This window comes from Schistocerca serialis, chromosome 12 (assembly GCF_023864345.2).
Source record: "Schistocerca serialis cubense isolate TAMUIC-IGC-003099 chromosome 12, iqSchSeri2.2, whole genome shotgun sequence".
Lineage (NCBI taxonomy): Eukaryota > Metazoa > Arthropoda > Insecta > Orthoptera > Acrididae > Schistocerca > Schistocerca serialis.
The window spans coordinates 161397772-161425706 of NC_064649.1; the positions used below are offsets into that span (position 1 = coordinate 161397772).

General features: G+C 43.0%; 1 protein-coding gene across 1 annotated transcript in view; it reads right to left on the bottom strand.

Moving 5' to 3' along the window:
- LOC126428276 (LDLR chaperone boca) overlaps window positions 1-27714 on the bottom strand; it is a 47073-nt gene extending 19359 nt beyond the window's left edge. Inside the window, exons 1-3 of the mRNA XM_050090188.1 lie at window positions 27490-27714; window positions 27006-27080; window positions 11674-11834 (exon numbers count right to left, since the gene is read on the bottom strand). Of these exons, the coding sequence (XP_049946145.1) occupies window positions 11674-11834; window positions 27006-27080; window positions 27490-27645 (392 nt within the window). The 5' untranslated portion in view covers window positions 27646-27714. The remainder of the gene's footprint in view (window positions 1-11673; window positions 11835-27005; window positions 27081-27489) is intronic.
- Between the last annotated feature and the right edge of the window lie 221 nt (window positions 27715-27935).

A 27935-nucleotide genomic window follows, 5' to 3' on the forward strand; every position in this document is an offset into this window, starting at 1 on the left:
TTTCGAATCTCCCACTTCACAGTATGTTGCACAGTAGAGGTGCACATCGGTAAGTTCACAAGGAGGGTATAACGCGGTGCGCGATGGACGAGCACCAGTATTCACGGTCAGAGCGTAGGAAAGACTGTGTTGCAGGTACGCCTTGTGCAGTGAACACCAGGGCCACCACACCAAGCAGCGCCTGCAAAGCATCTCACCGCCTCTGCTGTGTGCGCACCGTGAAGCGGGAGTTCTGAAACTGACTCAATCTTCAAACTTATTCTACATCCAAATGATATATTATCAGATACAGAATCCTTATCAGAATTACACACGTATCTTCTAATAAAGGAATGGTCCAATAAGACGTGTCAGAACCTACTCTGAAATTTTTTACACAGGAAGAAGACCAAAAAAAAAAAAAATTTTTTAATAAAAAAAAATTGCAGTCTCAAAATTTTAGCTGCTATGAAGCACTGCAAATATTAAAAAAACAGCTGAAAATTGCCAAATTCGTAGCACCCCAGGTGGAGGCACGAGCGGTTGCGCGCGCGCTTCCACACACACACACACACACACACACACACACACACACACACGGTCAGTGATACATTTATAAACAAGAAACATGACACAACCCAATTGTAATTTGTCAAGAGTGTTTCAGGTAACCCTTTGTTGATAGTTTCTCTGACACTACAGTACACAGTTACTATTCTCTCAAATTAAGCACTTGAGTAACATCTATTACAAATTATCTGTTGCTTTTTGCAGTGTTGGTAGGTATCGACAACACAGATAAAGCTGAATTAATATTTATTGTGCTTTCGTAAAGCACGCCTGCTGATAGTTCCGTTTTTTCTTCCAGTTTCACAGTAATGTGGAATCCAATTAACGTTCTCAATCCAGCAATGATGAAATATGAAGAATGTGGTTTCCAGCCGAAATCACCTACTCCTCCTTAGGTCATAAGCATGACATTTGTTAGTCGATTACCTTGACATTCATTTGAATGATACTGACATTTCGTTTGAAATCGTGGATACGTTAGAAGAAATAGGAAATAACTGTTACGATTCCAGGAATTGTGGTTCGGATGACGTCAGTTGAGCCAGTAAAAGTTCTGAAGAAGAGTACCTTCCAAGCTAAATACGACACGTACTATAACAGCTTTCAGCATCAAAGAAAAGGCAGAGAAATATTGGTTACACGAATGAGGGAAAAACGCTTGAAGTGAACTGTACAAATCGTAGAATGAATTACATGAAGTAAGAAGTAAGCGCCAAACAGAAACCCGAAACCATCTGATCAGCAAAATGTTTGAAAGGTTTAGAACTGCTCGTGAGAAGCTATGCACCGTTACCAATAGAGATCTACGAGACTGCGCCCTCTGAATTGCATCTGACATGAACACTGCTAACTTCCAGGCTTCATTGATGTGGCTATACAGGTTCGAGATATTGCACAGAATGGTAAGTCGCAAAATTACCGAGTTTATGTCACGTAAACGTGTAGAGCAGCTGCCAGTGATAGACAATGCTATAGAGAAATTCACACCCGATGTAAAGATGAAACTTGCTCTAATCCCCGCAACTGCTGTTTATAATGCTGATCAGTCAGGTTTCGTGAAAGAACTGCATGCACACTGCACTTTATCATTTCAGGGTGAAAAATAGATGGAGACAGTTGCCCAATCGATGAATGCAATGACACATCCATAGGCAATAATGCCAGTGATAAGTATGAGTGGTTTACTGTTTTCACAGCTGTATATCTGTCTTCAAAAACCACAAGGCAAATCAGGACCAAAAATAAAAAATGGACTGTTTAGTTGCAAAAAATCTTGTAATCGACGTATAAAAATCTCGAAAAATGGGAACGAATGATTTTCAACAAAATGTTCGAAATGTTTTCCTACCAGCTGCAGAAACTAATTCATTGCTTTTGTTTGATTCACGGTTTGGACATATCGATGCCTCTGTTGTGACTTCTCAAGCTTTCCCACCGGATATGTTGTAAATAGTCTTCACGGGTTTGCCACTGGATCACATTGTGCAAATTCAGGTACCTAGCCACCAGTGAGGTTGAAACACCTGAAGATGTCTAACAGTTGCTCCAAAGAAATTTTGTGGAATTTGTACGTGATCTGGTGGCAAACCCATGAAAACTATTTACAATGCCTCTGTTGCTGTGGAGGAGGACGCAAAATCTGTAAATTTAGTGTGGGTTCCATCTGGAACTACTAACACAATTCAAACTCTCGATAAAGAGTGTTTTCGACAGTGGAAAGCATTTTTCAGGAAATTATCAGACAACATAATTTCCGATACCTCTCTCTCATTTCAGGTTTACCAGCGGAACAGTATCCTCAAGCTCCAGTCATTTGTGCATTACCAGTTTTCTTCGTCATGCTTTACTAATTTGATCAAGTATACCTGCTATGCAGTGCAATATCCAGAACAATGGTTGGGACCATCTCTGACTCCATCCCAGTTCTGTCTAAATAAAACTAGTGGTTACTGAGAAGTGGCTGACTGCATCAATTTTTCCTCTCTCTGGTGTGCCTGGTGCAAGTAAAATGTTTGTTTTTGTCATTCAATAGACACTTCACATTTTTGTGATGACTGCAGGGAATAAACAAATAAATGTTTAACTGATAGTCACACGTACAACATTCAAACATTATTATAAGGTAAAATTACAGTAATAATAAGCCCTCGGTCGCAAAAAAAAGAGTCTTTTGACAAAGGTTTCGGCACTACTATGAGTGCCTTCATCAGAAGTAAAACACTCAAACAGGCCTATGACATAAGTACAAAATTTAAAGGAAAAAAAGTTGTTTCATATAAGTGCAAGTACTGACCAACAGTGTACGAAAGGAGCAGTACTTACACGTCACATATGAAAAAGTATCAAGCGATAAAGCTTTAGCCACAAACTTTTGGAAAAAAAAAATACATGGAAGACAAGTGACTACGGGCTGTTTACACATGTTGAGACACAGGTAGCAACAGACTGAGGCGCCCGCATTAGCAATTGCAGGCATGCTTTTCCACAGTTTCCAGTGGAGGCTTTGCCCAGAAGGGTGGCCTGAAACCTGAAAAGGCCACGGCCCTACCAATCGCCTATTGTCAACAGTGTTTGATAAACTGTAGTCCGACCTGGAGTCAGGATATGGAAGGGTATGTAATAGCTGCCATTTATGAAATTAGGCTATCAAGCAAATTTTTAGGTAAAGCAAAAGTGGCTCGACATGTGTGAGCAGCCCATAGTGGCTTTCCTTCCATGTATCCTTTTTCAAAATTTTGTGGCTAAAGCTGTATCGCTCAGTACTTATTTTATACGTGACATGTAAGTACTGCTTCTTTCTTATGCTGTTCGCCAGTCTTACACTTACATAAAAAAAAATTTCCTATAATTTTTGTACTTATGTTATAGGCCCGTTTGAGTGGTTTACTTCTGATAAACTCTCATAGTAGTGCCGAAACCTGGGTCAAAAGACCTCTTTTGTGACTGAGGGCTGTTATTGCTTCATTTTACTTTGTAAATGGTTGCTGACAACACAGCCGTGTTTCAAACTTTATTATTATGAGGAGTGGCCTACAGGAATTGTTATAAAATGTAGTACTGCAAGACATTTCATTTCAACAAATTACAAGTCCTCATTGATGGAAGTCGTCTGCGGCGTCAAACACTGCCACGATTTTATTTTCTCTGCTTGCCACTTTTATCAGAACACTAACTAGATGTGTCGTGTGTTGAGATTATGCTCTACGTCAGTGATTGGTGTCCTGTTTATAAATTTCCCCTCAATGGTAATGAGAAAGCCAGGGAAAAATGGCAGCCGACATACAAGGAAAACTTTGGACCAGTGCTAAGGAGAGATGGAGATGCAATTTCGTGTAAAGCGCACGACCTCCATGCACGTCACGCTTCCATACAAATTGAGACACTCGAATTCTTCCTTCGCCGTGCCATTATGCATACTCCGTCAAGAACAGTGTGCTTGCCTCGCAAAATAATCCTCACTGAATAGCAAAGTTGTGCGTTGTGGCTCTAACGAGATAAGTGTTGTACCCTGTATGCCCAGTATTAGCTCCATAAACTAAAACCTAATAAAACAGCGTTCATAGGCAATGTTCACTACCTCGTGTTCTCTTCCGCTCTCTAGTATTAAGGATTCTACCCATATACAAGCGAACGGTAGTGAATTTTCTGCAAATGCTCATGCACTGTTTTTTTTTAAGGGCCAAAACTGCTATGGTCATTAGCACCCGGTCCGTGACTTAGGAAACAGTAAAAACCGAAAATTGAAACCAGCAGAAATGGGAACGAAACTCAAAAAAAATTGGAGAAACAAAGCAGAAGGAAGGCTTAAAAATCCACTACAGAAAGGGATTGGTTGTCCCCAAAAAAAAAGCTTCAAATGACTGACGTCATTTCACTGGCACTAATAAACTCAAGAACGCGATCGGCCGAGCACGTGTCATCTGCTAAAATGGACGATGTATCATGCGACAGCTGTAGACGGGCGCGTAACGGAGTAAAATAGGGGCACTCAATTAAAAGGTGTCTCACCGTCCACAGCTGAGAGCAATGGGAACAGAGTGGGGGAGGATCGCCGATTAAAAGATGTCGATGGCTAGAAAGACAGTGCCCTATCCGGAGTCTAGTTAAAATTACCTCCTCCCGATGACGCGTTCGGGAGGAAGAGGTCCAAGCACAAGGAAGAGCTTTCACGTCCCGCAATTTATTATGGGAAGTGTCTACCAATGTGCGTGCCATAAAAGAACAACTCGACGACATAAAACATTCCGTAGATCGGTGAAGGGAATCGATTGAATAGCTGGCCAAAGAAGAGAGACTGGAGCCTTGGCCACTATATCAGCCGCCTCATTTCCACAGATACCAACGTGTCCCGGGAGCCAGAGGAACGCCACCGAGACGCCCCCCCAGGTGGAGCAAGCGCAGACAGTCCTGAATCCGGTGGACCAGAGGGTGGACAGAGTAAAGAGCTTGGAGACTGAGGAGAGAGCTGAGAGAATCTGAGCAGATAACATACTGTATCCGCTGATGGCGGCGGATGTAGTGGACAGCCTGGAGAACAGCGTAAAGCTCCGCAGTATAAACCGAACACTGGTCGGGAATCCGAAATTGATTTGGGGTGTCGCCAACAATATAGGCACTCCCTACACCTAACGATGTTTTCGAGCCATCAGTGTAAATAAATGCGGCTTCCTTCATTTGTGCACATAGAGCAGCAAATGCCCGACGATAAACAAGTGAAGGGGTACCATCCTTGGGAAATCGACAAAGGTCATGGAGCAGGCAGATCCGGGGACAGAGCCAAGGCGGTGCTGTACCCCAAGTTGTCAAGAAGGTTTTAGGAAAGCGAAAGGAAAGAGAGTGGAGCGGTTGACGGAAGCGGACTCCCGGTGGTAGTAGGGAGGAGGGGCGGCCTGCGTACCCTACATCAAAGGAGGCGTCGAAAAAAATGTCATGGGCCGGATTAGCAGGCATGGAAGACAGATCGCTAGCATAACGACTCAGAAGGACTGCTCGCCGATTGGACAGCGGAGGTTCAGCAGTCTCAGCATAAAGGCTTTCCACAGGCCTGGTGTAAAAGCTCCAGACACTAAACATAATCCACGGTGGTGGATCGAGTCGAGACACCGAAGAATAGACGGCCGAGCAGAGGAGTAAACTATGCTTCCATAGTCCAATTTCGAGTGCACCAAGGCGCGATAGAGACGGAGAAGGACCACTCTGTCCGCTCCCCAGGAGGTACCATTCAGGACACGGAGGGTGTTGAGGGATCGCAGACAGCGAGCCGAAAGATAGGAAACGTGGGAGGACCAGCACAGTTTTCTGTCAAACATAAGACCCAAGAATTTAGCGACGTCCGAAAACGAAAGGTTGACAGGTCCTAGATGTAAGGAGGGTGGAAGAAACTCCTTACGTAGCCAAAAATTAACACAAACGGTCTTACTGGGAGAAAAACGGAAGCCGGTTTCGATGCTCCAAGAGTAGAGGCGATCGAGACATCCTTGATGACGTCGTTCATGAAGGCTGGTCCGTTGAGAGCTGTAGTAGATCGAAAAATCGTCCACAAAGATGGAGCCCGAGACATCGGGAAGGAGACAGTCCATAATTGGATTTATGGCAATGGCAAACAGTACAACACATAGCACGGAGCCCTGGGGTACCCCGTTTTCTTGGGAGAAAGTACGGGAGAGAGTAGTGTCCACCCGCACTCTAAATGTGTGCTCTGCCATAAATTTGCGAAGAAAAAGGGGCAGCCGGCCTCGAAAGCCCCAAGAGAACAGTGTGCGGAGGATGCCTGTCCTCCAACAGGTATCGTATGCTCTCTCCAGATCAAAAAATATTGCTACTGTTTGGTGTTTCCGGAGAAAATTGATCATGATATAAGTGGAGAGAGAAACAAGATGGTCAACTGCAGAACGATTCTTTCAGAAACCGCATTGGGCAGGTGTTAAAAGACTGCAGGACTCCAGCCACCAAGCTAAACGGCAATTCACCATACGCTCCAAAACCTTACATACACTACTCGTGAGAGAAATGGGGCGATAGCTAGAGGGGAGATGTGATTCTCAAGTTCCTCCCAGCGTATATGATAATCAAAATATCCACGGGTGTGCTGCCGGTCTATAGTGTCCAACGGGCACAATATTTCGGCGATCATACGTGTCGCCATCATCAGGTGAACTGACGGACTGAGCTCCTGTGAACGTGCCGGCACGGAGATCCGTACGCTACGGCTGCTCAGAGGGAACTGGGTTCGGTTGCGGCAGTGGCCGATTTAAATACCCTCCGCCTGCGGCGCGCTCCCTCCGCCGTCCGCGCCCCGCGCCACGGTCGCGTGGTGGAACAGATTGCGACGGCGTCTGAGGTGACGTCTGTGTGATGGCTCTGTCCGCCGTGGTCGTCACACCTATACGTTTGCTCGATTTACTCTTGATTAACCCAATCGATTGGGTCACGGCACGCCTCGTTCCACCAAGGAACTGGGGGGCGCCGGGGCAATTCGGAGGTGCGTGGTATTGAACGTTCCGCAGCTGTGAGAATAACGTCGGTAAGATGTGTGACCTCACCGTCGACGCTAGGAAAGTGATGGTCATCGAACGTCGCTAGAGACGAAAAAAGTGTCCTATCGGCTTGAGCAAACTTCCAGCGTCGCGGGCGCATATGTGGCAGTTGAGGCTGCAGTCTAAGGACACATGGAAAGTGGTCACTCGAGTGTGTATCATCAAGGGCGAACCATTCTAAGCACCGAGCTAGCGGAACAGTACCGACCGAAAGGTCCAAATGAGAGAAATTTGTCATGGAGGCAGACAAAAATGTAGGGACCCCAGTGCTGAGGCAAACTAGATCCGCTTGGTGGAAGACGTCTAGCAATAGTGAGCCACGTGGACAAGGATGTGGAGATCCCCAAAGCGGGTGGTGGGCATTGAAGTCCCCAACCAGCAAACAGGGGGTGGAAGCTGACCAAGAAGATGAAGGAGATCAGCTCGTGCCACTGGTGTGGACGATGGAATGTATACAGTACAAAGAGAAAAGGTACATCTAGAAAGGGAAAGACGGACAGCGACAGCTTGGAAGGAAGTGTTTAAGGGGATTGGGTGATAATGGAGAGTATCATGGAGAAGAATCATGAGTCCTCCATGGGCTGGAGTGCCTTCAACAGAGGGGAGATCAAATCGGACGGACTGAAAATGAGGGAGAACAAAGCGGTCATGGGGACGCAGCTTTGTTTCCTGAAGACAGAAGATGACCGGCGAGTAGGATCGTAAGAGGATCGACAATTCATCCCGATTGGCTCGAATGCCGCGGATATTCCAGTGGATAACGGACATAGGGTGAACAGAAAATGGAGGAATGTGACCAAGGTTGCCGTCAACTCAACGACTGCTCAGAGCTTGCGACCGACAGCATGGAATGGCATTCAGCCGAAGGCAGAAGATCCTGATCCATAGGGTGTTCAGGAGCAGCTCCTGCCACCAGCGATCGGCCGGTCGATCGGCTGCCAGCAGTGCGCCTCGGCGACACAGAAGACGGCCGAGGGCGATTTCCGCCAGGTGGTGCTGTAGATGGGACACGCCTTGGCGGAGGAGAGGAACTGGGTTTCTTTGTAGCCTTCTTGGAAGTATGATGTTTAGATGAAGGAGGAACCGATGGTTGTGAAGTTGGGGTTCGTAAAAAATCTTCACGAGTATGTTCTTTTTTTGAAGTCTTGGTGTCTGACTTTTGGGCTCGAGATTTAGCAGAACCCAATGAAGGGTGGGTCATAGAGTGGGCAGGCCAAAGTGGTGAGATTGAACAGGCGATCTTTGCGCTGGCCGATCTGACGACCGTGCCACTAAAGGCGAGGTCGCAAGTCTGCGTGGCCACCTCCTTTGTTGGCCGAGGAGAAGCAAGGACAGTGCTGTATTTTCCTGTCTGAGGCACGGTGGGCTGTCGACTGGCGAATAATTTTCGAGCAGCAAAGGTCAACACCTTTTCCTTCACTCTGATTTCCTGGATGAGCTTTTCGTCTTTAAAAACAGGGCAATCTCTAGAGGAAGCAGCGTGGTCACCCATACAGTTGATGCAGCGAGGGGATGGAGGTGGACAAGCACCCTCATGGGCAACCTTGCCACACGTAACACATTTGGCCGGATTGGAACAGGACTGGCTGGTGTGATTGAACCGCTGACACCGATAGCAACGCGTAGGGTTTGGGACGTAAGGGCGAACGGAAATTATCTCACAGCCTGCTTTGATTTTCGATGGGAGTTGAACTTTGTCAAATGTCAAGAAGACAGTGCGGGTTGGAATGATGTTCGTGTCAACCCTTTTCATAACTCTATGAACAGCCGTTATGCCCTGGTCAGACAGGTAGTGCTGAATTTCGTTGTCAGACAATCCGTCGAGGGAGCGTGTATAAACGACCCCACGCGAGGAATTTAAAGTGCGGTGCACTTCAACCCGGACAGGGAAGGTGTGGAGCAGTGAAGTACGCAGCAATTTTTGTGCCTGGAGGGCACTGACTGTTTCTAACAACAAGGTGCCATTCCGTAATCTGGAACAAGACTTTACAGGAACTGCAATTGCGTCGACACCTTTCTGAATAATCAAAGGGTTGACCGTGGAGAAGTCATGACCTTCGTCAGACCGAGAAACAACAAGGAACTGTGGCAACGATGGAAGAACTGTCTGTGGCTGAGACTCAGTGAACTTACGCTTGTGAGCAGACATAGTGGAAGGTGAGGAAACCATTGCGGAAGAATCCCCCATGATTACCGGCGTCTCCGATGGCGCGCTCCTCCCTTGTGGGGGCCCTCACCGAGGGCACACCCGCCTTAGGTGATTGTTCACACCTCAGGTCACACCTCCCGACAAACGGACGGAGGGACCAATCGGCACTTTCGGAAGGTATCAGCTCGGGTAATCACCCCTCCCTGGGCCTGGCCGTTACCAGGGGGTACGTACGTGTCCTACCTGTCTACCCGGGGCGGGGAATTACGCGTTACCCCGTCACCGGCTACGCATGGAAGTGCGTGGGTCGGCCTTCAGACACGCACAGGGAGGAAAAAAGAGAAAGGGAAAGGAAAGAAGAGGGGTCTCAAACACCACAGCGGAGAAAAGGGCAAAGCGAAGAGGTAAGGAAAAGAGAAGGACAGAGGAAGGACGAAGACTTGCAAGCGGGGAAAGCAAAGAATTTGTTACAGTTTCAAGCGTCCATCTCCGGACGTAGGCACAAACCATACTCCCAGAGAGGGAGAAAAGGAAGGAAAGAGCCAGAGGTGGGGGGGGGGCAAGATGGGGGATGGAGAAGGATACAGAAAGGGAAGGTATGCAGCCCGTAAAGGAAGGAGGGCCACATTAGCTCGGGGTCCCGTGCTCGCTACACACGTATCCACAAAAGAGTTGTGGACCCCCCTGGGGGGGCTCATGCACTGTGTTTGCTTCCATTCGCTCCACTGTAAACCAGGCATTAAGTGCTTAAAACTTGTGTCTGTGAAGTCTGGATAATTCCGCTGAGTGAGTGATTTGCCGAGTCGCGTGCTAGACAGGCCGGGCTGTACAAACTGCTGTTATAAGCTGTTCTTAGTGCAGAAAAAATGTGTAACTTCAACTTTTTTAATAAAATACTTGAAGTGCCTCTTAACAACTAAAATTCTGGCAGTGCATTTCTTTCGTTGTCTTCTTCCTCCATAAAAAATTTAAGGGTATGTTTCAACATGTCTTATTGGACTGTAACCTTGTAAGTCCTCTCTACAACCCACAGAAGCCTGCAACAGAAATTGTGAAGCACCTCATATTTCATATTCGTAATTCTTCTCTACAATCTTTTGGTTTTTCCTTTTAGTTTTGCACTGGTAATTCTCAATTTCACCTTAATTTAAAAATTGAACATAATAACTAGCTAAATTAATACTACCTCAATATATACAAATATATAGGGTAATCCACTGTTTAATCCTCGAGTGGGCACACCTGTGTACTAAGTGCTCTGACAGCAAATAAAATGGTTCTGGACGATTCCATTGTTGTTTCACAATTGCAAGCCCACACCTATTTCTCCATTAGTGCTTCAGCTAACACAGTGAAACTGTGTTGTGATATGTCAAACTGAGCAGCAGTAATACAAAACATAAAATGAGCTAGGCAGGAAAAAAATCTGTACACCATGTAAGAAAATGACCCAGATTTTGAACTAGCAGCACAATCCCACAATGAGACAGCTGTCTACGAAATAATTGGTAATCAAATAAGCTTCTGGCCGAGATCTGATGCAACTGCACTGTTTAATATTTTGAGAGGGCTATTACCTTGCAATAACACTAGTATGCAGCTTATTTTGTTACTGTTAAGCAAAACAGGGTTTACTTCATATTATGTAAGTTTATTTTATCACTGCTTAATTAAACTAAGATTATACACATTTACCAGGGTAACAAAGACTACTATTCTTTACATGTGTACAAAGTGCACTGCACACCTGCCCACATTACGAGAAACTGCGTGCCTACTCAAAGATTAAGTCAATTATATTTCAAATTCAACATTAATTTCGAAGCAAACACTATTACGTATTCCAATCAATGTTAATCATTGGAAACACATGAACAACTCCTACATTCCGAAAATGAAAACTGATGTAATTTAAAATTTAGCAATGTGTACACTGAACCTTCCTGGCAGATTAAAACTGTGTGCTGGACCGAGACTCGAACTCGGGACCTTTGCCTTGTACACTGTCATGTCATGGAAAAACATTAATAGTAAAACATAAGCATGAAGCTAAATGTCCCATGGCAGAGTAAATACTGTAAACTAGAAAAAGTGACTGTATTTAATCTAAAATCAGAGGAGCCGCTGAGTAGGAGTAGCAATAGTAGTAGTAGTGGTGACTGTGAATAGTCCGAGTCTGTTCGCACTGTAACAATGGCTGTATTGATGTTTGTAACTATCTTTGTAATTAACTATTGAGACCGAAGTGTGTACAGTTATTACAAAAGAACCACAACCTAGCTCATCTTGTATTATTTATCTAATTGTGTCCACTTCATCGCTTGGATGTGGTGAAGTGTTTCAGTAATTTTGGCAAGTTAATCACCAGCTGAACTAAACTTATGAGAATACTAAAATATTGTAATATTGTGACAGCATTGCTACGATGTATCAGTTCACCTCTCGGCCTGAATGTGGCTGTTCCACAGCCCCGTCTGCCACAGTTTCGTCAGCTCCTCAGTTTCCTCCCGAGTGGGATTTCCGTCGACACTCACAAAGGACATGAGAGTCTTTCCCTTCTTCGACACCTTTAGCAAGTTCTCCGGATCACTAGTATCAATCTGAAATCATAATGAAACAATGTAACTGTCACTGGATCCCCTTACAGCCATTATTTATTTACAAAGCACTGGCAAATTGTGTGGAAATACAGGACTTTTCAGAAAAATTGGGTTCACTGGAAAACACACAAATTTGAGAGACTATAGGGGGAGATGAACTGTGTGACAAAAGTAAATATTCAGAGTAATTTTGTTACAGATCATTCACTTTTCCAATAGCATACACACACCAAGCAGTGATGCATCCTTTCAATATGACAAACAGATTATGTTATCAAACTGTATCAACCATACCATAGCTTTAATAGCAGAGAAAATTTGTGGTAAGTTCCTATGGGAGCAAACTGCTTAAGTCATCGGTCCCTATGCTTACACACTACTTAATCCAACTTAAACTAATTTACACTAAGGACAACGCACACACCTGTGCCCGAGGGAGGACTCAAACCTCCGCACGTGAACCTTGGCAAGGCACCTCTCAGACCACGCGGCTAATAGTGGAGAAATCCACTCCCTGGAGAGATTACGGTTTCACTAACAGCTTGTGTGCAAGTGCTGATTTAAAATGCACTGTGGACCGATTTTACTGTTCCGTTCCATCAAGTATGAACCGAACTTACCAGTTGCTAACCAAAAGTTAATTATAGGCTGACTGTCTTAAGGATTGCCAGAAGTTTCCCCAAGTGAAATTCCCTGATATTCCAGACAAGTTTGAGCATTTTTTCCTGATGAATTTCGAGCTCTCAAGGGTAAATTAAGCTGTAAGCTGACACTGTCTTTGCAGCTAAGGTATGTGCAACAACAGTGCAAAAGAGGAAATGTCCAAAAAAGAACTTGCAAGCAGGTGGTGTTTCCTAAGGAATTAAGTACTAATATCAACATAAGGAACTCTTTATAGAGGGAGAAAACAAGCCAAATGGTATATCTGTTTCATTAAGACCACTGATGTTATTTTATTTCAATAAAACAAAACACATTTGATGACAAAAAAATGGATCTAAAATATCTTAATTGATTTCAGAAATAACCACAAAAAAAGCAGGCCTCTTGAAAGAAGTTTATAAAGTGAGGAAGAATCGTGTAAACCAACACTGTAGGTGACCGCCAATAAAATGTTTGTTCCACTATGTTCATTATTGGTGGTCATTACCAACTGTGTTATATCTATTATTTTACAGCTACTGTGAGAGATTTCTTTAGAGAAACATGAGTACATAGCATACAAACTGCTACAATTTTCTTCTTCGTATCATCCATATTTTCTAGCATATAAACTACATTTGAAGTGCTAAAGTGAACTAGAACAAATAAAACATCTATAAAACGCCACACTGTACAATGTACTTGCAGCAAGACAGTCAATTCCAAAAATCTATCACCTATCGTCTCTGGTCTGCTGAGGAGAACCGCAGTCCTGGGTCCACGGATAAATCGTGAAAATCCACTGCATTATGCCACACACAAACAGACCTGTACCTGCGGGCAGATCAGTGGGACTACATCCAATGGACAGGGCCTGCAAATTAGTGGGAACCGAATGTGCTTCAGACAGGCAGGCCCGATCCATTATTGATACCCACAGAAGTGGCCTCCGCTTTTGGCCCGTTGTGGAAATCCACTCATGCGGCCAGCAATTCACGAGCCACAGACAGCATTTTGATGAAATGAGACCACAGTGATCAATCCATGCAACAAATAACTTGTTCAAATACTCTTGAGAATCAAGAACAGGGTGTATACGTGGACAAGGAAAAAAAATTCCTGGATTTCTCCCGGATTTCCCGGTTAAAAATACACTTTCTCCCGAATGAAAATACACTTTTTCCGTGTTAAGTGACAGTATACTTTTCCTCGGAACTGTAAAACTTATCAATTTATAGAGATTGCAACGCGCTTTTGTAAGCCAGTCGTAGTTCAAGTCACGTGATCTCGCCAGCAGATACAGCGGATATTCAAAGCAAAGGACACGTCATGTCGTCAGCCAATAGCATTATCACTGTTAAGTAGCGCATACACACAAATAGGAAAAGTTAATGGTTTAAATTAATATTCATAGTGCTGCTACAAGAAAAGCAAAGCTTTCACATACAATATTGGTATCAACGATTAATAAGCTGCAAGAGAAGCTTAACTTTCACGTAATAACGTTGATCTTCTTTGCGCGTATTACACTTTAAGATACATCACACAAATGTGCCAGTAAAATTTTTGGTAAAGACATAAATGTATGATCTTCTGGGCTCGAAATTTTTCTCAATGGTCATCCTCAAAAAGAGCTGATTTTTAAATGAGAGTCAAACACTCTGTGATTAAAGAAATTCATCGCACATAGTTCATATTGGGTAAAAGGAAATTTACTTTGAAAGTAATGCTTTTCTCAATCATTCGCAATATTTTCCTGTGACCTGTTAGAAAGAGGTTCGTTTCAGCAGTTGCCACAGAGCGCCAATTACAGGTGTCACACCGCTTGCGCAGCTACGATGACGCAAGAAGCCCATATGTTCGTACGTGTAAAACATTAAAAGATCTTACGTTACGTCATAAAAGAAACAAGACATCAGAGAATATTCCAAGAGCATCGGAATTTCGTGAACCATAATAACGGGCATAATTCGGTTTAAAGTGCACATTCGTATGTCCAGATTCGGTTGTAAATTTTCTTGGCATACCAGTACTGTAGTATTTCAGTTTTGGTTCATTATGGCATAATGCCATACTTGCAAGAAGACAAACATGCTCTTTTGAAATGCAGAGAACAGTTGAAACCAGCCAATAGTGTGGAATTAAGCATTTCGTTACAAATAAATTGACTGCCTCAGTGGAAAAGATTAATAAAAACCACTTTTCTTTAGCAAACAGACAAAAATAACTTCATTGTTCTGCAAGGCGATTAAGGCTTGACGGAAATTGCCGCCCGGGGCAGATACCCCCGTTCGCTCCTAGTGAGTATGGCAGTTTGCGCGACAGTAAAATTTTTCCGAATAGCATCTTGCTGCTATTGATATATAGGTAACAGACACACTTAAGTAGCCAGAAGCGGGAGAAGGTACTACACACACACGCAACGCAACTGCGCATGCGCCTGCACGCAACTGCCCACACGAATCTAATGGAAACAGTTGCATCGTCACGCTCATTTGTTGTTATGAAATATGAAGCATTGCATAGTCTTCCTAAAGCTTCTGACACATTTTGCTGCTGGCAGATGCTTGTATGAGCACTGTGTTTTGTTGTTGTACACGACACATGTCCTTTGCAACTTAAGTTTTATTTCAGTTTTTTTCTCTCGTTCATGGTTTATTGCTGCAGTATTATTCTGCAGTAGTGGGATACAGTAATATCCTTTGTTTGAATATTATTTCTTACCAGTCAAAATGACAAAAATTTAACTGAAAACTAAAACAAAAAAAATCCCGGAATTCTAAAAATTCCCGGGTATTTCCCGGTTTTCTCCTGGATGAAAAAATTCCCGGGTTTTTCCCGGATCTCCCGGTTGTCCCAGGTCGTATACACCCTGAAGAATAATAATGAGGATAGGTAGCTACTCACCGTTAAGGTTATTGCTGAACCACAGACCGGCCCGTAGAAAAGAATCACACACTCACAACTAAATTATCAGCCATAGCTTTGGTCAGAAAACAAGAGTGAACACACACACACACACACACACACACACACACACACACACACACAAACACACAATCACTCAGACACAACTGATGCACACATGACCGCCATCTCCGGCCGCTGCATCTACAGTCTGAGAATCAAATCCAAACTAAACGCTCCTCATGCCTCCCTGCTTCTTGCCGGCAGCTGCTAGGGTAGCTGTAAAACGTGGTGGCAGCAGTGACTGCAAGATGAGGGGAGTGATAGGAAGGGGAGAAGCAGTGGGAATGAGAGGTCAGGGAACTGCCACCCGTACTCAGCTGCACCTGGCCAACGACAATGAAATCATTAAAACCCTTACCTATCTTATCAACTGTAGTATTCATCAAAACATATACCCAAATGCGTTAAAAATAAGCGTAATTCAGCCAATCCATAAGAAGGGAAGTAAAGAAGTAGTTTCAAATTACAGGCTGATATCACTAATCCCCACCTTCAGTAAAATATTTGAAACAGTTATGCTATCTTAGAAAATAGATTAAGGAAAGGCAAACCTACATTTCTAGCATTTGTAAACTTAGAGAAAGCTTTTGACAATGTTGACTGGAATACTCTCTTTCAAATTCGCAAGGTGGCAGGGGTAAAATACAGGGAGCGAAAGGCTATTTACAGTTTGTACAGAAACCAGATGGCAGTTATAAGAGTCGAGGGGCATGAAAGGAAAACAGCGGTTGGGAAGGGAGTGAGACAGGGTTGTAGCCTCTCCCCGATGTTATTCAATCTGTATATTGACCAAGCAGTAAAGGAAACAAAACAAAAATTCTGAGAAGGTATTAAAGTCCACGGAGAAGAAATAAAAACGCTGAGGTTCGCCGATGACATTGTAGTTCTGTCAGAGACAGCAAAGCACCTGCAAGAGCAGTTGAACGGAATGGACAGTGTCTTGAAAGGAGGATATAAGATGAACATCAACAAAAGCAAAACGAGGATAATGGAATGTAGTCGAATTAAGTCGGGTGATGCTGAGGGAATTAGATTAGGAAATGAGACACTTAAAGTGGTAAAGGAGTTTTGCTATTTTGGGAGCAAAATAACTGATGATGGTCGAAGTAGAGAGGATATAAAATGTAGACTGGCAATGGCAAGGAAAGCATTTCTGAAGAAGAGAAATTTGTTAACATCGAGTATAGATGAAAGTGTCAGGAAGTCGTTTCTGAAAGTATTTGTATGGAGTGTAGCCATGTATGAAAGTGAAACATGAACGATAAATAGTTTAGACAAGAAAAGAATAGAAGCTTTCAAAATGTGGTGCTACAGAAGAATGCTGAAGATTAGATGGGTAGAACACATAACTAATGAGGAGGTATTGAACAGAATTGGGTAGAAGAGGAGTCTGTGGCACAACTTGACAAGAAGAAGGGACCGGTTGGTAGGACACGTTCTGAGGCATCAAGGGACCACAAATTTAGCACTGGAGGGCAGCGTGGAGGGTAAAAATCGTAGAGGGAGACCAAGAGATGAATACACTAAGCAGATTCAGAAGGATGTAGGTTGCAGTAAGTACTGGGAGATGAAGAAGCTTGCACAGGATAGAGTAGCATGGAGAGCTGCATCAAACCAGTCTCAGGACTGAAGACAACAACAACAACAACAACAACAACAACAACAACAACAACATGCTATCACAACTCACAACATTTTTCTCGAGACACAAAATGCTTACCAAATCACAGCATGGGTTTAGGAAAGACCTAAGCAGGCCACTGCTGTTACCAGTCTCTTCCATGAAGTATATAGCAATATAAAACAGGGTATGCGCACAGCCGGAATATTCCTTGACCTGAGCAAAGCTTTCGACTCAGTATATCACGAGCTTCTCTTAAAAAACTGCGGGCGCACAATATCGGCGATGTATCGATCAAACTTCTATCCACATATCTGGTGAATTGGAAACAGTGTACCAACCTTACACATCAAATTGACAATAAGATCTTAACCTTTAAAGCTCCAAGTGAAACAGTGACACAGGGAGTCCCTCAAGGCTCAATTCTTGGACCTTTCCTATTTTTAGCAAATATTAATGACGTTGTACACCCCTTTAACTCACACATTTTAAGTTATGCTGACGACACCTCAGTTTTATTTCATGGTAAAGTTTGCGAGGAACTGAAATTTTCAGCAAGTAATGAAATACTAGAATTAAGTCCATATTTTCATGCACATGAATTAAAGGTCAATGCAAACAAATTCCACATGCTAATATTTACAACTGGCAGCTCACACCACTCGTGCGTAAATGAGGTACGCGGCATAATGGTGCCAGAGGAAGCAAACGGGTGTAAATTTCTAGGGGCCATCTGGACTCAAACCTCCAGTGGATTAGCCACGTTAATGCTGTATGTAAAAAAGTCAGCAATGGGCTGTATCTTCTTAGACAACTTTCCAAAATGGTGCCCACCCACACGCTTAAAATTGTGTATTATGGGACAATATATCTCCATCTTAGCTACTGTATAGTAATATGGGGTTGTGCCCAGTCACCTTAACACAATACTGTTGCTACATAAAAGAGCGTTACGGATTATCTACATCTACATGGATACTTTGCAAATCACATTTAAGTGCCTGGCAGAAGGTTCATCAAACCATCTTCATAATTCTAAATTCCAGTCTCGTATAGCACGCGGAAAGAACAAACACCTATATCTTTCCATATGAGCTCTGATTTCCCTTATTTTATTGTGGTGATCGTTTCTCCCTATGTAGGCCAGTGTCAACAAAATATTTTTGCGCTCTGAGGAGAAAGTTGGTAATTGGAATTTCATGAGAAGATTCCATTGCAACAAAAAACGTCGTTCTTTTAATGATGTCCAGCCCAAATCCTGCATCATTTCAGTGACACTCTCTCCCATATTTCACGATAATACAAAATGTGCTGCCCTTCTCTGAAAATTTTTGATGTACTCGTGTCAATCCTACCTGGTAAGGATCCCACACTGCGCAGCAGTATTCTAAAAGAGGACTGACAAGCTTAGTGTAGGCAGTCTCCTTAGCAGATCTGTTCCATTTTCTAGTGTCCTACCAATGAAACGCTGTCTTTGATTAGCCTTCCCCCTTACATTTTCTGTGTGTTCCTTCCAATTTAAGTTGTTCGTAATTGTAATTCCTAGGTATTTAGTCAAATTTATGGCCTTTAGATTTGACTGATTTATCATGTAATCAAAGTTTAACTAATTCCTTTTAGCACTCATGTGGATGACCTAACACTTTTTGTTATTTAGGGTCAACTGCCAATTTTCACACCATTCAGATATCTCTTCTAAATCGTTTTGCAATTTGTTTTGATCTTCTGATGACTTTATTAGTCGATAAACGACAGCGTCACCTGCAAACATACCTAAGAGGGCTGCTCAGACTGTCTCCCAAATCATTTTAACACCAAAGGGCCTATAACACCACCTTGGGGAACGACAGAAATCACTTCTGTTTTACTCTATCACTTTCCATCAATTACTACGAACTGTGACCTCTCCGACAGGGAACAAAAATCCAGTCACATAACTGAGATGACAGCCCATAAGCACGCAATTTCACTACAAACCGCTTGTGTGGTACAGTGTCAAAAGCCTTCCAGAAATCGAGAAATATGGAATCGATTTGAAATCCCTTGTCAATAGCACTCAACACTTCATGAGAATGAAGAGCTAGTTGTGTTTCACAAGAACGATGTTTTCTAAACGCAGGTTGACTGTGTGTCAATAGACTGTTTTCTTTCATAATGTTCAAACACAATACATGTTCCAAAATCCTGCTGCATATCTATGCTAATGATATGGGCCTGTAATTAAGTGGGTTACTCCTGCTACCTTTCCCTCATCGAGGGAACGGTTGTTTATGATTGTTAAGTATTGGGCTAATGCATCAGTATACTCTGAGAGGAACCTAATTGGTATACAGTCTGGACCAGAAGACTTGCTTTTATGAAGTGATGTAAGTTGCTTCACTACTCCAAGAATATTTACTACTACGTTACTCATGTTGGCAGCTGTTCTTGACACGAGTTCTGGAATATTTACTTAGTCTTCTTTTGTGAAGGCATTTCGGAAAGTCATGTTTAGTAACTCTGTTTTGGCAGCAGTCTTTGATAGTATCTCCATTGTTCTGACGCTGGAAAGGCATTGATTGTTTCTTGCCGCTAACATACTTCATATATGACCAGAATCTCTTAGAATTTTCTGCCATGTTTCGAGACAGAGTTTCATTGTGGAAACTGTTATAAGCATCCCACATTGAAGTCTGCACTAAATTTTGAGCTTATGTAAAAGATCCCCAATCTTGCAAATTTTGCATCTTTTTAAATTTCGCATGTTTGTTTCACTGTTTCTGCAACAGTGTTCTGAACCGTTTGTGTACCGAAGAGGATCAGCTCCGTCGTTTGTTAATCAGGTATAAATATCTCAAATGCTGCTGATACAATTATTTTGAATTCCAGCCACATCTGGTCTACACTTATATTATTAATCTGGAAGGAGTGGAGATCGTCTCTCAGGAAGGCATCAAGTGAATTTTTATCTGCTTTTGTGAATAAGTATAATTTTCGTTTAGCTTTGGAGAATCTGGGGGTTACAATATTCAATCTCATTACGACAACCCTGTTCACTAATCCTGTATCAGTTTTGATGCTCATTATTAACTCAGGATTATTTGTTGCTAAGAGGTCAAGTGTGTTTTCACATCCGTTTATTATTCGTGTGAGCTCATGAACTAACTGCTCAAAACAATTTCCAGGGAATGCAATTAGCACAATTCGGGTGATGTTTTATGTGTACCTCCAGAATTAAACATGTATTTTCGCCAACATGTCGAGGGTAAATTAAAGTAACCACCGACTATAATCGTGTAAGTCAGGTAAGTGTTTGAAATCAAGCTCAAGTTTTCTTTGAACCTTTCAGCAACTGTATCATCTGAATTGGGATGTCGATAAAAGGATCCAATTATTATTTTATTCGGGTTGCCAACAATGACCTCTGCCCATACTAACTCACAGGAAATACCTACTTCAATTTCGCAAAAAGATCAGCTACCTCTGACAGCAACAAACACGCCACCGCCAACCGTGTTTAGCCCATCCTTTCGGAACACCGTTAGATTCTATATATGAGGGTAGTATCTGTTCCCGAAAGAACAGTTACCGTTAATGACCATGCAGCTTTGCCCCGGTCGGGGCACACATTTTCAACATGTCCCCAATGAAATATATAAAGGTGTCCATTTAATTATCATACCATTAGATTCTTCGCAAAAATTTCGGCTCAGCTTATCTCTGGCTTTAACCAGCTTTCAGTGCTTATAACAATTTGAGCATCAGTGCTTTCTATTAGTGCTTGGAGCTCTGGTATTTTACCAACACAGCTACGACAATTTACAACTGCTATACTGACGGTTCCTGTATCTACGTTCTTCCTGCGTTCAACCTGCACCCTTTGTGACTGAAGCCCTTCTTGTGTTTTCCTGAGACACTCTAAAAAAAAAACCATTCCACGCCACACAGCCCCTGCTACCCGTGTAGCCGCCTCCTGCATATAGTGGACACCTGGCCTATTCAGCGGAACCCGAAACCCAACCACCCTTTGGCGAAAGTCTAGGAATCTGCAGCCTACACAGTTGCAGAACTGTCTGAGCCTCTTATCCAGACCCTCCACTCTGTACCAGAAGTCTGCAATCGGTCCCGTCGACAATGCTGCAAATGGTCAGCTCTGCTTTCATCTTGCAAGTATGACTGGCAGCCTTTACCACTTCTGTTAGCCATTCGAAACCAGAGAGAATCTCTTGTGATCCAAAGTGACACACATCACTGGTACCGATGTGAGCCACCACCTGCAGTTGGCTGCACCCTGTGCTCTTTGTGGCCTCCGGCAGGATCCGTTCCACATTTGGAATGACTCCACCAGGTATGCACATTGGTTTTCTTTCCCTTCTTGACAGCCATATCCCTAGCGGGCCCCATAATTCGCCTAACGTTAGAGCTCCCAACTATCAATAATCCCACCCTCTGTGATTGTTCGGATCTTGCAGGCTGAGAGATTTCCTCTGAAACAGGAGAGGTGACAGCATCTGGCTCAGCAACAGTGTCAGCCACAGACAGTACCTGGAACCTGTTTATCAGACAAACTGGGGAGGCCACCTGGGAAGCCTTTCACCACCTGCTACGCCCCGGGGCGACCTCCCACTCGGCCGCGGGTGACGTGTCGACCTCGGTGTGAGCAGCAACTGGGCTGGCCATCAGTGAGGACCGATCAGAGAACTCTGACGTGCTGGATGTCCATCGAATCCCGATGGCTGGCCAGCGACAGTGGCGCCCACCCACTGCAGCATCAAGATGTGTAACCGAAACCATCACTACCTGAAGCTGAGAGCAAAGTGTCACCAACTCGACCCGCATCCACACACAACAATCGCAGTCTTTGTCTGTACTAAAGACCGTGGAAAACTAAACTGTGCAGATAAACCGACTATCGGCACGTGCTGCGCAACTCTACTGCAGACCGTGACGGAAACACAGGAACTGTGGCTATTAAATTAGATTAATACGCAGAAATTCAAAAACCTAACTACTGAAGCACTCAGGTGAAACTTAATAATTTGCCCCTGATACGTAACTGGTGCTATGTCACAAAATCAGTTTACTTTCTGACGCAAACGAAAACGCGAGAACTGTGGCTATTGAATATTAAATTAACATGCAGAAGCTAAACTATTAAAGCACACAGATGATATTACAAGTTTATCAAATTCGCTCCTGGTTACTAACTCGTAAAAGTCACAATATCGGTTGGCTATAAAGACTCTTGCTGTGATGTTTTCAGACAGCACAAGTATTTAACCATATACTCATATCTTGGTCTCGCGGTAGCGCTCTCGCTTCCCGAGCACGGGGTCCCGGGTTCGATTCCCGGTGGGGTCAGGAATTTTTCCTGCCTCGAGATGACTGGGTGTTGTTGTGTCGTCTTCATCATCATTCATTCCCATTACGGTCGGAGGAAGGCAATGGCAAGCCACCTCCATTAGGACCTTGCCTAGTAAGGCGGTGCGGGTCTCCCGCATCGTTCCCCTACGCTCTGTAAAGAAGCATGGGACTTCATTTCCATTTCCATTTTCCACTCATATCTTGACAAATCGCTTTTCTTGTCTCACGGAAAACTGAAGTAACTGAATGTAGTGATATACATGACCACAATACCAGGTCCAAAGAGAATTACTACTGGATAAGAACAAGATTAAAAATGACGGACCAGAGCCCACATACTAATGGACTGATATGGTATAATAAACTGCCAGAGTCTATGAAAAACAGTAATAAAAAGCAATTTCAATCAAAACTAATCAGAACTCTTAATTGAAAAGCGTGTCTACTCACTCAACGATTTTTAAATAGCTAAGCTTAATACCCCCCCCATTAACCATGGACCTTGCCGTTGGTGGGGAGGCTTGCGTGCCTCAGCGATACAGATAGCCGTACCGTAGCTGCAACCACAACGGAGGAGTATCTGTTGAGAGGCCAGACAAACGTGTGGTTCCTGAAGAGGGGCAGAAGCCTTTTCAGTAGTTGCAACGGCAACAGTCTGGATGATTGACTGATTTGGCCTTGTAACAATAACTAAAACGGCCTTGCTGTGCTGGTACTGCGAACGGCTGAAAGCAAGGGGAAACCATAGCCGTAATTTTTCCCGAGGGCATGCAGCTTTACTGTATGATTAAATGATGATGGCGTCCTCTTGGGTAAAATATTCCGGAGGTAAAATAGTCCCCTATCCGGATCTCCGGGCGGGGACTACTCAAGAGGATGTCGTTATCAGGAGAAAGAAAACTGGCGTTCTACAGATCGGAGCGTGGAATGTCAGATCCCTTAATCGGGCAGGTAGGTTAGAAAATATAAAAAGGGAAATGGATAGGTTGAAGTTAGATATAGTGGGAATTAGTGAAGTTAGGTGGCAGGAGGAACAAGACTTCTGGTCAGGTGAATACAAGGTTATAAACACAAAATCAAATAGGGGTAATGAAGGAGTAGGTTTAATAATGAATAGGAAAATAGGAATGCGGGTAAGCTACTACAAACAGCATAGTGAACACATTATTGTGGTCAAGATAGATACGAAGCTCACACCTACTACAGTAGTACAAGTTTATATGCCAACTGGCTCTGCAGATGACGATGAAATTGAAGAAATGTATGATGAAATAAAAGAAATTATTCAGATTGTGAAGGGAGACGAAAATTTAATAGTCATGGGTGACTGGAATTCGAGTGTAGGAAAAGGGAGAGAAGGAAACATAGTAGGTGAATATGGACTGGGGCTAAGAAATGAAAGAGGAAGCCGCCTGGTAGAATTTTGCACAGAGCACAACATAATCGTAACTAACACTTGGTTTAAGAATCATGAAAGAAGGTTGTATACATGGAAGAACCCTGGAGATACTAAAAGATATCAGATTATATAATGGTAAGACGGAGATTTAGGAACCAGATTTTAAATTGTAAGACATTTCCAGGGGCAGATGTGGACTCTGACCACAATCTATTGGTTATGACCTGTGGATTAAAACTGAAGAAACTGCAAAAAGGTGGGAATTTAAGGAGATGGGACCTGGATAAACTGAAAGAACCAGAGGTTCTACAGAGTTTCAGGGAGAGGATAAGGGAACAATTGACAGGAATGGGGGAAAGAAATACAGTAGAAGAAGAATGGGTAGCTTTGAGGGATGAAGTAGCGAAGGCAGCAGAGGATCAAGTAGGTAAAAAGACGAGGGCTAGTAGAAATCCTTGGGTAACAGAAGAAATATTGAATTTAATTGATGAAAGGAGAAAATATAAAAATGCAGTAAATGAAGCAGGCAAAAAGGAATACAAACGTCTCAAAAATGAGATCGACAGGAAGTGCAAAATGGCTAAGCAGGGATGGCTAGAGGACAAATGTAAGGATGTAGAGGCCTATCTCACTAGGGGTAAGATAGATACTGCCTACAGGAAAATTAAAGAGACCTTTGGAGATAAGAGAACGACTTATATGAATATCAAGAGCTCAGATGGAAACCCAGTTCTAAGCAAAGAAGGAAAAAAAGAAAGGTGGAAGGAGTATATAGAGGGTATATACAAGGGCGATGTACTTGAGGACAATATTATGGAAATGGAAGAGGATGTAGATGAAGGTGAAATGGGAGATATGATACTGCGTGAAGAGAGTGACAGAGCACTGAAAGACCTGAGTCGAAACAAGGCCCCAGAAGTAGATAACATTCCACTGGAACAACTGACGGCCTTGGATGAGCCAGTCCTGACAAAACTCTACCATCTGGTGAGCAAGATGTATGAAACAGGCGAAATACCCTCAGACTTCAAGAAGAATATAATAATTCCAATCCCAAAGAAAGAAGGTGTTGACAGATGTGAAAATTACCGAACTATCAGTTTAATAAGTCACAGCTGCAAAATACTAACACGAATTCTTTACAGACGAATGGAAAAACTAGTAGAAGCCAACCTCGGGGAAGATCAGTTTGGATTCCGTAGAAATGTTGGAACACGTGAGGCAATACTGACCTTATGACTTACCTTAGAAGAAAGATTAAGGAAAGGCAAACCTACGTTTCTAGCATTTGTAGACTTAGAGAAAGCTTTTGACAATGTTGATTGGAATACTCTCTTTCAAATTCTAAAGGTGGTAGGGGTAAAATACAGGGAGCGAAAGGCTATTTACAATTTGTACAGAAACCAGATGGCAGTTAGAGTCGAGGGACATGAAAGGGAAGCAGTGGTTGGGAAGGGAGTAAGACAGGGTTGTAGCCTCTCCCCGATGTTGTTCAATCTGTATATTGAGCAAGCAGTAAAGGAAACGAAAGAAAAATTTGGAGTAGGTATTAAAATTCATGGAGAAGAAATAAAAACTTTGAGGTTCGCCGATGACATTGTAATTCTGTCAGAGACAGCAAAGGACTTGGAAGAGCGGTTGAATGGAATGGACAGAGGTCTTGAAAGGAGGATGCAAGATGAACATCAACAAAAGCAAAACAAGGATAATGGAATGTAGTCTAATTAAGTCGGGTGATGCTGAGGGAATTAAATTAGGGAATGAGGCACTTAAAGTAGTAAAGGAGTTTTGCTATTTGGGGAGCAAAATAACTGATGATGGTTGAAGTAGAGAGGATACAAAATGTAGGCTGGCAATGGCAAGGAAAGCGTTTCTGAAGAAGAGAAATGTGTTAACGTTGAGTATTGATGTAAGTGTCAGGAAGTCTTTTCTGAAAGTATTTGTATGGAGTGTAGCCATGCATGGAAGTGAAACATGGACGATAAATAGTTTGGACAAGAAGAGAATAGAAGCTTTCGAAATGTGGTGCTACAGAAGAATGCTGAAGATTAGATGGGTAGATCACATAACTAATGAGGAAGTATTGAATAGAATTGGGGAGAAGACGAGTTTGTGGCACAACTTGACCAGAAGAAGGGATCGGTTGGGAGGACAAGTTCTGAGGCATCAAGGGATCACCAATTTAGTATTGGAGGGCAGCGTGGAGGGTAAAAATCGTAGAGGGAGACCAAGAGATGAATACACTAAGCAGATTCAGAAGGATGTAGGTTGCAGTAGGTACTGGGAGATGAAAAAGCTTGCACAGGATAGAGTAGCATGGAGAGCTGCATCAAACCAGTCTCAGGACTGAAGACCACAACAACAACAAGTTTAAGAGCTGTAAGAATTAAAATGTGTAAGATGTCATGTATCTGACAAGCATCAATTTACTGTTTGAATACTACCTGTATGACGAAAGTCTTGGCAAAAGCCATAATACTGACGACTCCATGGAGAGGGGGGGGGGCGGGGGGGACAAACAAACACAACATTATATTGCAGGACACACACACACACACACACACACATACAGGAGCCCGCAGGTATAATTTGTTCAATGAAGGTGACATTTTTCCACATATGCTGTAATATTTAATAAGGCCTCAGTTTCAGCTTAAAAAGTCTTTCCCACTGTGAACCATCACGAACAGTATCTTACTAAGTAAACAAAACGAACAGGTGTTTAATTGTTTAGGCCTACTTCTGCTTGAGCTAGCCAGACTAGCAGTGCTACACATCTACATACACGTTCTCAATTACGGCGCTACGTTGTACGTCTTACGGCTGTCTTTTTTTCCTTTAAATATCAAGCGAGGTTGTAAATTTTGCTAAGTCCTGTAACTTTCACAAATACCCATATCACATTATCGTCACTGTTAATTGTCACTACAAAATTTGAATGGTATGAGTTTCGCATTTCTGCTGACGTGTGTAGTGCGTTCACCGAAATAATCCAAGTTTGGAGCTCCTGCCAAATACAAACGGCCATAAAATGTGCAATTCGGATGGCATAACAAAGTAAGTGGACATAACCGGTTAATCGGCGTCAAATGTCGAGCTGAAGGTTCGGTAAATGCTTTGAAATGTAGATAGGGATATACAATGACTGTGGTACATTACAAAAGTCTTAGTTACGTAAGTGTACAAAATTCAATACCTTGCTAAAATCAATGGGCGGTGGTGGTCGAAGATATTCTGGTAGTTCGTCCTCAGGTAAAGGTTCTTCATCTTCCTGCAAATAGAACATTATGCTAAATATTGTGTGACTGATGTTAAAGTACTCTTTAATGTAACACACATTATGCGCAACATGGGTCTAGTGCAGCAGGGGATACAACCCGTCGGCTTTGGACAAGGACGTCACAAGCCGCCAGAGAGCAGTTTACCATTTTCGCTTTTGCTGTTATGTTTCAGTTTAGTTTTTTTACTGATTGCTTAATAAAGTGGATCTGTTTATTCTATCTCGTGAGATTTTTTTTTTAAAGTCAAAAAACACTTATCAGCCACTGAAGGGAGCTACAACACTAAGAAGAATCGCTTCTCGATTGGCCACTTGTGACGTCATTGTCCAAAGCCGACGGCTTGTATCCCCAGCTGCACTAGTCCCCGCAACATATATTACACCACGAATGTGCACTTACTTCCCACTGCTCAAATAGCCTTTCGAGATCAGCGTCATTATAATCACGTATATCTTTCTGTGCCCATTTTGGCTTATCCTTGCTATCGAATTTTTTCGCAGACGTTTCCCAAAAACATAAAAATGCCAAGCAGACAACGATGCGTCCTGTCAACATGACTGAAACAGGTTATGTTATCAAACTGTAAGAAGCACATCATATAACATGCAGCGGTATAAGATCATAGACATTCACTCCTTAAAGATATCACAGTTCCCTACAAGCGTCAGTCAATGTCTATAATCGATCTTTAAAAACAGCTAAGATCGATTTAAGGTGCGACTACGAACGCGGCGACGGCGACCGATCGCAACAGCAGAAGGTAAACAGCAACGCTGTCGTTTGCAGTAGCTGTCTTGTGGACCACAACGACAGACAAGCAATGCAGTCGCTTGTAAGAACTTCGC